Genomic DNA, 12,852 nt, shown 5'->3' with positions numbered 1-12,852 from the left:
TCTCCGAATTTCGTCGAACTGGCAAATTGAGGATCTCGAGATATAGCATATATAGGCCTATATTGTCTTATTTGGATACTACAAAAATAATTCTATTATCATTATAACATTTTTGCAGTATTTGCAATCATTTTATCGTCGTTTTCTCCATGTTGAGCCCTAATGAAAGGCTTACTTTAGAATCATTTAATATTCGATTACTTCAATATTCTACATATTTTAATTGTTATTTCTAATTTCAACAAGGAAATATTAGATAATTAATGTAGGAAAATAATAGGATCCATGTTTGTATGATCATATATGTACAATCCACTTCTCATTTTTTTAATTAACGTTAGGGATTTCAATAGAATATAGAAACTCGAAAGAAATGGGGAGGAAGAAATTGTAAGGGTCAAGATAGCAGTTGTTCACTTCGATAGATATTTAAATTTCGATTCGGTGTAACAAAGATAAACAAACGTGGAAAGAATGTGTTGGCATACGCCAGCCAAATGGGATTTGCGGCTCAATGAGCAAACTCACGATATATTCTGAAACCGGTATTCATAGTCGTAAATTATTCACAATCTTAACCCAACTGAGACCAATTACAAATTCATATTCACCGTTATTCGGCTGCTTAGATCAATATTTCTTGTTGTATGAATTACAGGTACAGGTTAAGGTATAATTAGCTTGATGAAAATTCACGAAGCTATAATTATTTGTCAAATAATGACAGCGACTATGAATACCAGTCTAAATTTCGACCCGGACACCTTCCACGATAAGATCGCCGAGCGTCCGTTAAAATTGAAAATATTCTGTATAACAAGTGATCTGACACATCTGGAAATTCATGATGCAACGCTGCTCGCGCGTCCCCGCGCCCTACTTCCTCCGTCCTACCTTCCCGATGTAGCATCCGAGTTCCCCGGCTGCTCCGGATGTTCATCGTGGCACTGACGTTGACACGGACACTCGCGTAGATACGATTCGATCGGAGAAACGCATATTAATGAGTAGCCCCGCATCGATGACGACGACGAGAATCCGATCGAATATTTGGAGAGCCGACGAGAAAGATAATCAATACACGTACTTATCTAGCGTTCGTCAGTGAAACCTAAATGATTCAATCACAGAGACGAGTCTCACGACGCTCTGAAATATCAAAACAATGGGCAAAAAGGGCCGCGTCAGCTCCCGTCAATCACCGTCCTTCGTCGCGCGTCAAACAATAACACGAGATCTCGCGGTGACTAAAACACCAATCAACGCTCTCGAAATATTCCGCAAATACATATTGAACTTATCAATGCCCTCTTTTCACTTCTGTTTCATAGGTTCAAAGAGCCGTGCCGAATCCAAATTTAACTCGCTATTGGTGCCCAGCATTATTGCAGTGTGCACGCAACTGTGTTATTTTTATTGCCCTTATAATTCCTTCCTTTTCACCAGTTTTGACTTTTCAAATCCTATCGAAAGTTCCAATACGTCAATAAAAAAAAAAACGATGAGAAGTGAATTGCGAAAAAGAAAAAAATTCGTTGACTTATTTATCTATATTAATTATTTAATATCTGCTTATTACGCATATTCTATTTGCAAGAACAAGTTATATAATTAATACAATGCTTAGTGAAACCAAAGAGATATTAAATGTAGATAGAATATCGAGATAAGCAGATATTAAATAATGCTAAAATAATCTTTCCTTAAGCCTTAACATTGGAGAAAACGACGAAGTGAGTAACTATTTGTAGGATTAAATGTAGAAAGGTGTAACATTTGTGCTGATTCGCAGTACAAAACGAAAATAAGATCCTTTCGAAGGATTTCAAGTCTAAAGTAATGATCATAAAGAGACATCTCGAAATAGTTCACTCATCGTAAACCAAGCCCGTACTAACTAAATTACCGATGAAATAATCTCGAGTACTCGCAATGCTGCTGAGAGGCAATAAGCAGTGGGAATACTAAGCAATTTAAGAGGCGATTCCTGCTTCCCGCGGGACATCCCACGCGTACGGCACTGAGGATGAAATTTATGGCCACGGTCTCGCGGCCGGGCCATTCGTCAGGGACGATCGCGAATCTCAATCCTCGTGTGGTACCGACTTGACAGTGCTCGTCGGGGAAAGACAGAGAACGCCCCGCGGATGCAGCTCGTATTACAAAGAGATCCAGTGCGAGAGTTCCCTTTCGCGCTTTATCAAGAAGGAAGAAAAAGGGAAGTCCCGCTCGCGATTCTTCCATGCAATTTGTCGTCTCGCAACCCTTTACCCGAGCTTTACGACGTACTTAAACCGCTCTTAATAGAAAACCCGCACTGACCTTAGATCGAATTAATTTGATTTTATCACCATTCTCGCGAGGGATCCTTTTTACGGCGGCTCTTAAAACGCGAAGTTGAAAATAATAATGACTGCCGGCCGATCGTCCGACGGACTCGGGCGAAATTACCACGAATCACCGTTTCCAATGACACAAAAGACTGTCGCAATTCTGCCTTCGGTGATCTTAATGACACCGCGGGACATGATTGTTGCAATCGTACCTTCGTAGCGGAAAGAAAGAAAGAGAGAGAGAGAGAGAGAGAGAACTGTGGCGAGAAGGTATTAATTGAACGGCGCGCAACGTCGTGATTACCGCACCTCGCCGCGGAATCCCATAAATAAAATCTTAACCGCGACTGATCGCCAACACCGTCGGCCGGCGCAACCGTAGCGTGTCGTTCCGCTAGCTCATTGTCATCGATCTCGGGTGATCGAGTACTACGACCCATTTAACGGGAGTACTTCTGCGTCAGCTATTGGCGCGACACACGGATTCAGCGTAATGAAATAACACTCGTTGCAAGAGCCTCGAGTGGAAATCGCGGCACTCGGCTTGGAAAATTCGCAGTTCCTTCAAAGAGAACTCTTCTTAATAATCTTATATGCATATTATTATTTTTACTATTTTGTTAGAGCTATAAGAAGATATATGGAAAAGAACATGCTGTTGTGTCAATAGAATTAATCAACAGCACCGTAATAGAGGTGAATCCTCCTAAGAAGCCGTTCAACATTTTCGTTCACGTTAAATTTGAGTATTTTTTACCCCCCACCCATTCGTCTCAAAGCATTTGCTACCTTCAAATGTAAACGTAATATGTGGAAAAATACCCCCTTTCCCCGCCGACACATCGAATGAAAAAAGACTACACGCTGTTAATTTTGTTGAAAATAATTTTTCTAAAATAGTATCCAATTAATTATCTTATTTCATAATTTTGATTAGTAGAAGTTTCTTAAGAAAATAAATATTGAAACATTATAATATAGTAATTATAATTATAGTATAATTAATTACTTAACTTTGTTGTTAACACAAAATCATGTCAAAGATTTCACCAAATATAACCAAATGTATGACGAATGCAAAGTGGATAACCACGCGTATCCATAATTACAAGTTATGGATCTAATGTGACGTTCCATGGTCTGTACTTCTCCCTCTTTGCTATCACAGACCATCATGCAAGCCAATAGATCCCCCCCTTCTCGTAATGTGACGTAATTGTTGAATGGCCTCTTAACTCAATAGCAATGTCATTAGAACTAATGTATCATACATTGCTTCAATAACTCAAGTATTAGTTTGAATGACACTGCTACTGAATCAAGAAGATTTATTTCAATTGCGGCACTGTTGATCACACGATTCAATACACGATGCAACAGGATTTTTTCCGCGCAGGAAAAATGACTATAATTCTAATGAAATCAACCATTCTTTCTCCTCCGGTTGTGAGACACGAAATGGTAAATTCAGCACTTTCTCCACCGATTTTCTTTCGGCCGATATCGTGACAGAAATGCTCGTTCCTTGCGTCCATCGCGTAACAGCTGAACTTTTAATCCGCTCGCGCGCTTCCGCGTTCTGTGCTGTGTTACGTTAAGTCCCTCCCCTGGTCGCGAGAACGCGCGCGTTGATTTTCAAACGCGTAATAATACACACCGTGAATTTTCCGGGAGTAACCCGCGGGGTCGCGAAGGAGCGATGAAGCTTTCTATCACGCGCAATCCGCGCATCGAATCCGTTGGCGATCACGGAGGAAGACGGCGTAATTACGAGTCGACGCGTGTCCGTTGTGTGTTTCTCGCGCGCGCACTGATTTTGTAAAATTTTCAATTAATCGCGGAATTTTTATTCCTGACACGCGACGCGTCGATCCGACTCCGCTTACAACATTTTAACGAGCGACACGGAAGTCAATCGCTGTTGTATCAATCATTGAACTATATAACGTATTGGAAGGAGCATCGACATGATGGGGGCCGCGGCCTGTAAGACAAAGGCGATGTAAGCAAGTAGTATTTCGCTCTCTGTCTTACTAACATACTATATAGTCTATACAGCTTTCAAGTAAGACAAAGACGGGGATACTATTTGCACTGAAAAAACCCATTTAGTTGACTCGAACGAAATATAATTTGGACAGAGGCGAACAAATGTGCCGGCACAAAATGTGAGGACCGAATCAAAAGTTTGGTTTGTCGAAACCAAACTTTTTTACATTTTCGTTTCAGAGAATCCAAATTTCGGTCCTTGTAACCGAAAAACATTCGTTCGCCTATATCGAAAGCAAATTTCGTTCGAGTCAACTAAATGGGGTTTTCAATGCAGATACCGTCTTTCTCTCTCTCTCTCTCTCTCTCTCTCTCGACATGAATTCATCTAAGGGAAACAAAGGCAGTGTTCCTTCCAGAGTTTCTTATATATATAGTTCAATGATAGTTACCTCACTGTCCTCCGCCCGCGAATCGGGCGAGAGGTAGTAAGTAGTAAAAGACGGTAACAGACGTCCATCAAGTGAGCGAGCCGATGTGGAGGAAATCAAATCGACGCGCGGGAGGACACGTAGCGCAACGCGCGGATGTTATTTCAGCGACGAAGATGAATTCCCCGAGAAGGGGTTTGGGTTCCGAGCGCTTCTTAGACGAGAATGTCATCGCGCCGTTTCCCCCTCGGTCTCTCTCACGCGGCCGTTCCGCTGAGCGTTTGGTGTCATACCGCGCGAGAATAGTCGCGAGAGAGCGTCTATTTATATCGGGCATTAATTCCGCGTCAATTACTGGGACGACGACCGATCGGGACGCGAGCGGCCAGATGCGAGCGGAAATCGGTACGGTGCAAGCAGTGACTCAGGGCAATTAGAGCCGATTAAAGCCGGGCTAAATGCGGCCCGACGATACGGATAGCGTCTGCGCTGAGCGGCGTGTCGCTCGGTAAACGCCTAGTTTGTCGCACAGACCAAGCCGGAGCGAAGTGAGTCAGGTTAATTGAACCCAATTAGAACCGGGGCGGCTACAAGCCGATCGCGTCTGGTTTTTTCTTTTCCTTTTTTTTTTTCTTTCCGCGAAAGCCCGCGTAATTTCATGCAGTCTCTGGCCGCCTCGTTGCTCTCGTTTAGACGGACGTTGTGACGCCGTGGCGACGGGAAAGCCTGACCGAGGCCGCGTGTCCGGAGGCTCGCTTTCGCGACTTACGATCGATACTAACGTGCGCAAGTTCGCGAAAGCGCCCACTTTCCCACGACAAACCCGCTGTTTTTTTCTCGCGAGAAAATTCGCGCCGAAAAATCCACTTAGCTGACTCGAACAAAATGCTCTTTCGGATACGGGCGAATATTTACAACTTTACGAATACTTACAACAAAGTTTTGACAACTTTGCTATTGCAGAAAGGGAATCTCGATATATACCCTGTCTTATTCCTCTATCCCCCAAAAGAGGTTTTATATAAAGGTTCTACTGTAAATGGGTTTTTCGGTGCATCTGAAATTCACGAGAGAATAAAGCTTCGAAGGACCTACATCGATTTGGCATTGACATTGTGCGTTCGTATATTCATTGCCAGTGAACTGAAAATCTCTAGTTGGTGTTGCGTATATATTATAGATTTTCAGTACGAACTATGAATATACCAGTATATATAATCATTATTTGCCAAGTTGCTCATAGAGCTACGTTCACATATTCACTGCCAGTATTGAAAATCTATAGTTCAGGTTGCGTGTGTTGCAGATTTTCAGTACTGTCAGTGAGTATCGGGACGCAGCCCAGGTCTCGCACAACCCTAACTTCGCGTCGCCGCTGGGTGATATTTGCTTACCGTCTCGAGACTTCCGCACAATCATTTCCGCGTCGTGGAATAAATCTGAACTAATAAATAACGAAAGAATGAGAAGGAAGAAGTATGCTTAGCATCCGACGAGTCTCTTAAGAGTACTTCACCACGGATCCTCTCGGGATACAATGTGTCGTTTACAAGGTGGATTGTCCGAACGGCCCGCGGTAAGGTTTATTTATGATTTGATTGCAGACCACGAGCGTGAGTCAGAATGCCAGCATAGTGAAGTTAAAGTTCTACAATCACACGGAATGCGAGTGCCAGGACAGGGACGACTTCGGCAAGATCCCGCAAGGGCCGCACAGAACAAACCAACGCGATCAGCCCATCTCGCCTCCGCAGAACATGAAGAGAACGTCATCGATAAAACCGTAAGTTCGGCGAAATACATATATTTAATCAGCGCGATTGCCGATGAGAATGCCTAGAAGACGTCACCGATCACTTTAACTTGTATCGTCGTATCTTTCGGTTTATTGCATCGGTGTATTCGCGAATGAACAAATTCGGTCCGAACGGTTTTTATCGCTACGTTATCATATATGTCGAAAATGAAATTTACAGGTGCAAGTGCACGAAGCATTTCACGCCGAGGAGGCGATTCCCGCAAGACGCCTGTCAGTGTAGTTGTCAAGAAAATAATATGAACTGTATGCCGCTCAGCAGAGGAAAGAGACTTCTCGAACCCGCTGACAGATTGTGAGTACATTTGTATATGACTGTGAATTTCCCGATATGCATCAGGGTTGGGCGGAAAAAGTTCTGAAAACCAATGTCTGGAATCGGTTCAGATAATCGTTGCGTCAAAACGATCGGATACCTATTGTAGAGTTGGGTATCCATTATATACTCATTCGGAATTGATTTCGATCGGATTTCGATCGTTCAAATATCGATCGTTCCCGACATTTCCAATGGGCAAACTTGAATATACGTGCTGAATTCGATATTGTTTTCAATATTATATGGCGAATAGTGAGGCCGATTGCAGAATTATATTGATCAAACCTGCTTGATTTCGCGTGTCGATCACGAAATCAGTCGTTGCGGCGTAACGATTACTTGAACCAACCACCATTTCGCACAAGTCTAAAATGCACCGCCACGAAGGTATTCCAGCGAGCGCGCGTGTGCATTGCAAATTTTAAAATAAGACGACTGTAAAACGACACCTCGACGCTTACATACTAATCGTTGGAATTTGCAAGACAAAATAGCGGGCCGCTTTGGCGCGTCGCGCGTAAAATTTCACCATAATCACCATGAGACGCGCTTAAAATACAACTTATCTTTAAACGTGCCTTGTCGAATGTGCTTTACGTTCGCATATAAATTGCAACAGATACAAATGCAAACGATTGTTCCGGTAACCCCATTTGTTTACCGTGACACAAGTAAAGATGATCGAGCACTTCTTCGCGGACAGGTAACTGATATCGCTAATGGACAATTAATATCATCAATAAGAGAGCACTCCATCCAGGATAAAAAGGACGATGGGTAAGATGGACCCAAATCAGCCCGTTTTATCCATCATTCTTTATGCACTGACCATCGCGAGAAGCACCGGAGACAGGGAATATCCCGATCGACACATCTACGATGTTCAATTTTATTTCTTTTCAGATGCATTCAAAATAACGAGTGCACGATACCCAATTGCGAATTTGGCATGTACCTACCGTGGGAAGGCAAGTGTCCGGCGAGGAAGGACATGCTCAGTGCGGCCACGAGCCACGCTATGAACCGCCAATTCAGATATCAGAGGAGGAACGAGCGAAGGATTCGCGAAGGATAAGCGCTCCCGTCGTGCCAATGTCGACGGGAATGCAACGCGTCAGAGTGCGCGGGGAAACCGATGGTGCCATTTACTTTTCTTTTCTCTATCAAGTGCCTTCGTCAGAGACACTCGTTTATATGTGTATGNCCCCCCCCCCCCCCGCGTCATTATGTATAAATGTACATCGCTATCCAGCGAGCGCTTGCGAATATCATCGCTTATTTTTCCTTTCAATCGCGATCGAACGAGGATACGAAATGATAATGACAACGATCGTCGACTTCCGATAGCAGTGATCGGCGCGGGGATACAGTAAAAATAGTATTTCGTTGTTTAAGCGATAAGGAGACCCTTACGGCGTCGACTCGTAACGGCGATTCGCCGATGGAAGAGTGAGAGAGAAAGAGGGAGAGAAAGGGAGTGAATGAACCCTTTCGCGTTGGCGTTTATTCTAATCGAAATCTAAGGACGCGTGCTGATCTATTTAGAGCATTCGGGAAATAACGGAAGATACATTGCAACTGGATTTAAATCTACTCTGCACAGAATTTCGCAGAATTTTTCCAAGGGTTTCGTTATCATCGATATGATAAACACTTAAGTTTTGATCTTACAAATTTTGCGATTTTCTTATTTCTGTAACTAACAACGCGCACATTCGGCTCGCGGAGCTGTCTGAATAACGTCGTTTCAACGCGCTAGGGGTTAAGAAATAAAATAATTAAGCCTGCTTGGAGAATTTTGAGCCGTTGAGGCCGAGAAATAACGGATCCCATAGAGTTCTCTATTTGGGATAAAACGACGTGTGTAAATGAATAGCCGCTGGCAGAAATCCATAGACGCCGATGGAATATTGTGAGCAATAATTTCCGGAGAGGCGTGATTGCGCGGTAAATGCGTGCCTTCCAAGGACGGTGCTCGTTAACCAACGTACGTCAACTGAAATCCCACGGCGAGCCGCCGAAATTACATAGATCTGAGAGGACGCGGCCATGTCTCTCGAGTTAATGGTAATTTTATGCGATAAAGCGATGTCTCGATTATCATAGTTTACGCTGGGAAGACTTCGGACGCGAGCCTAGTCTGAGATCCTGTCTCCGTTCTGCACGAAGAGGTCTGCGCTCGCTCGTTTAATTTCGGGACTACAGATTTGGCGAACTCATTAAGATCCCTCCGATATTGCCGGGCTTTCGACTGAACGAAGAGACGACTAACGTGCTACACTTGGCTAGACTTAGGCCACCGGAAACGTATTTACGGAACCGGCGTGCGACGAGATGAGATACCAAAGTCCGAATAGAAGCCGCGGGCAGCCGATCGCGCAGAATCGGGACAGATCATCAATGTATCCACATTTTGTATGTTACACGATAGAGTATCTTTATTGTGTTTAATCGAGCATTATAATATACGCCACGTTCGTTAATTTAATATTTAATCGGTAGGCGTGTAAAACCGGCCGTGAGGCGCTATTCTCGCGCCTCCTTGCGCGGATGATGCAACACAAGGAGGGCTCTGAAACGTTGCAGCCACGTGTTTGTAACTTTGTATTTTCTATGTTATTAGTGAACACACACACACACACACACACACACACACACACACACACACGCGCGCGCACATAGACACACAGACACAGCAAAGTAGATACCGCGAGGTAGGTCAATTGTGTGCGCCGAGTCGTACCGCGTGCTTGGACTATACGACTGTCGTGAGAGACAGCCGTTATATTGTTAATACCGCCGCTTCTTTATTACGAAGAAAACTATAATATTATCTGAGAATATGAAATATATTAATTACACAACCGCCCGTTTCTCACCTTCATTACCCCTCTGCGAACTACATCCCCGGACGAATCCTGAAGTTCTGTCCCCTTTGCGAGCAAGTCTTCTCTAACTCTAATAATAATGGTAATAATAATAATAATACCAACGTTTTATGTTTTTCAATTCGCGATTTCACAGAGATATTTAAATCTGTTATGCTTTCCTTTAAAAACGTTATTGCTACGGTGGTTCAACCAACCTTTTCTAGGAGAAGATTCTCAAGTATTCGTCGTCGAAGAGTCGCACGAAAAGCGACTTTGAAACAAGTGTTTCGCGTTTCTCGACGAGGCTACCGGGTGGAGAATCACGAGAAGAGCTATTTAAATCGTGGGAGGAGACGAGGCGTGCCGGTGCATGTCTCGAGAAGTGTCGTTTGCCGACACGTTCGCGCATAAGTCACGGATGTGTTTTTTATACATCGCATATATCGCTTTTATATATATTATATTATATATGTGTCTTCGTACATGCATACATATATAGATATGCACGCTGTAGTAAATAATTGTTCTAACCATAATGAGAGCTCTAACCCTCAAAAAATTGACCAATCAATTGTGATTGGTCACCCCGCTTAACATCCGATTCTGTTGAGTTGATCGGTTAGGTTAACCGAAGTTGATGGAATCGGGGATAATAAATCTAGGTACCAGGAAACAGATTTCTCACCTCGTGTCGTGTATCATCGCGTGTCCGCTGCATGCTTGCGAAGATTCGACGAGAAAATACGCGATGCAAGTACCATCACGATTCGGACGACCGTTAACACTCGATGCGAATCGAAGTTGCATCAACGGATCGCGCTTTCAAACTGACGTAATGGCTTCTGTCCGCAGGACGCGACAACGCGCGGCGGAAGTTCGCGCGGTAAACAATAAACTTCTAATTCTTACCGAAAAACCGGCATGTTGGTACATTACGTCGGTGCGGACGAAAATGAAGAGAGGAAAACCGAGAAATGTGAAATAACTAAATCAACGAATTCTCCCGTCATTTCTGTACTTTTGGACGAAATTAACCCGGCATTAACCGTTTTCTTGTTCACCCAGTGGATTACGTGGCGCCATCTAGCGATGTCGACAAGACTTTTATGCCAGATGGATTGAGATAAGTAGGTTCTGCACTTGGTTGTGTTTATTAGTTCCGAAGCGTCCGCCACGAGCCGCCACCGTCTACGGAATGAAAATTCGAAATTGTAGTACAACTCAACGATGGCGTGGGCATTTTTCTGCCTTTCAGTCAGACACGATTGTATTAGTTTTCCTAACCTCATTTATCATAGTTGGATGCGGTACGTGCTCGAAGGACAAATCAACAACGATTTACAGTTGTTAAATGCATTTGTGCAATGTGACGAGTTTTCGGCTTGAAGGAAAGAGTGTTACGCTGAATAATTTGCGTGCGAGATTACGTAATTATAGAAATTTGTAAAATGCATCGTACGTCAGCAACTTAAATTACAGTTTACCTGTACTCTGACAATAGTAAAAGATTTGCAAAAAGGGGAAGAAAGAGAGAGAAATGTCTAAGTAAAATAAAAATTATAATAAATATAAATTATGGAGAACACTCAATCATTGTATATCAGCCTCTTCAATGAGGAGAAGAGCGATGTCTTAAAAGAGGTAAATAAAATGAAAGTACTCGTAATAAAACGGAAGTACGAAAGTATACTTGTTTTCATGTAATTAACGATATTACAAAGTTACTTCTTTTACATATCAAGTTGCTCCATGCGTGTGTTGACGAAATTTGCGGCCGACCAGGACCGTCCTATCGTAAATTCATCAACAGCATGGATTGGAGCAGAGCGGAGTATGAAGGGGTTTATAAACTAATATCAACATTATTGAGGAATCCCGCCTCTCTACACATGGTGGATGAAAAGGTAGAATTTCGAAAAAATTGCACTTGTGAGGATCTCATAATAATCAATTTAGATAACTTATAACTGATAATGTGTATAAGATGTACAGGATATATTTAATTTCTTTTAGCGTAATATGGAAATTTTATTTTCAAATAATTGCTTCAGATGCCGCAAGAATACCACGAATTGCCCGAGCAAGTGCAACATAATGTTCTTACTTGCTTAAAAGTACGCAGGGAACATTTGACAAATGCTTTATTGAGAGAACATTATAAGAGGAAACTACCAACTCTAACAGATTTCGACTGGAGATTGAAGGTATTGCATTATAAATCATTTTACGTTTTCATTCTTGGCTTTAATCGATTCGTTACTTTTTACAGTTGGTGATGGGATCGAGCAAGATGTCTTCATTGCGAGAATCTCTCCTTCAGTTGGATCTCATAGTCGAGGACGTGGAATCTCGACGGATAATAAATTTGGAATTGAGTAAGGACGAGTTGGAAACAGTGATAAACGCTTTAGAAGCGTCGGTGTGAGACAGAATTTTTTTGTACATATATATAATATTCATGCCAAAAGAAAAAAACGTTTTATATATACATTCCTATATTATTTAATGCCGTATGTATTAAGTTATGATATGTACAGGACAGGTGTCGCAATAAAATAATGACTCGTCACTGTACACTTGTTTCACAGTTTATTATAGGTTATAGATAAATGTAGAATAGTTTAGTTACTATTATAACTGCTGATCGAAGATACTGGAGACTGTACTTTCGCGTCTGAGGCGGCTTCGATCCAAAAGTCTCATTCACAATTTTGTAGTCGCCTGCGCAAAATAAATAAACGAGCGAGGTTTGCCTCGACGGCGCCTCAGAGTGTCGATGACGATCGTTATAGAAAGGTGTTGTGGGTGCACAGATATCAGTCTCGCGTCGCTCGCGAAAAAACGAATTTCGTTTAGAAGTATGCTCTCATCGCCAAAAACGCGTCGTCATCAAGAAGACGATGTAATTTTTCGTTGTAAAGATGATTGCGGACAGATATATTTCATGTGTGAGTGTGTGGTTTTTACTATACAACTTTTTAATTTTACTTCCCGCCCTTACGCACGTTATTAATATCATAACGCGAACCGCTTGAGAAAATCAATGCCGGTCACGTGTGAGCATGCTCGTTCTTTTTTCTCTCTCTCTCTCTCT

At 42.6% G+C, this 12,852-nt stretch overlaps 2 protein-coding genes across 3 annotated transcripts in view; both read left to right on the top strand.

Annotated features, from left to right (window-relative positions):
* Positions 1-9,754, top strand: part of LOC106741093 — a 111,027-nt gene extending 101,273 nt beyond the window's left edge. For both annotated transcript variants that reach the window (XM_014612738.1, XM_014612737.1), the window contains 3 exons: positions 6,358-6,536; positions 6,730-6,864; positions 7,792-9,754. In XM_014612738.1, the coding sequence (XP_014468224.1) occupies positions 6,358-6,536; positions 6,730-6,864; positions 7,792-7,963 (486 nt within the window). In that variant the 3' untranslated portion in view covers positions 7,964-9,754. The remainder of the gene's footprint in view (positions 1-6,357; positions 6,537-6,729; positions 6,865-7,791) is intronic.
* A 1,241-nt stretch (positions 9,755-10,995) lies between these two features.
* LOC106741007 (COMM domain-containing protein 8-like) lies at positions 10,996-12,695 on the top strand. The gene is made up of 4 exons (XM_014612562.1): positions 10,996-11,399; positions 11,501-11,662; positions 11,810-11,962; positions 12,028-12,695. Exons 1-4 carry the CDS (start codon positions 11,334-11,336, stop codon positions 12,181-12,183), a joined length of 537 nt encoding a protein of 178 aa, XP_014468048.1. The 5' UTR covers positions 10,996-11,333; the 3' UTR covers positions 12,184-12,695.
* Positions 12,696-12,852: the final 157 nt, after the last annotated feature.

Source organism: Dinoponera quadriceps, unplaced genomic scaffold, assembly GCF_001313825.1.
Source record: "Dinoponera quadriceps isolate SergipeBrazil2010 unplaced genomic scaffold, ASM131382v1 scaffold367, whole genome shotgun sequence".
Classification (NCBI taxonomy): Eukaryota; Metazoa; Arthropoda; class Insecta; order Hymenoptera; family Formicidae; genus Dinoponera; species Dinoponera quadriceps.
The sequence above is the reverse complement of the archived record's forward strand: the minus strand, read 5'-3'. Positions and strand labels throughout refer to the sequence as shown.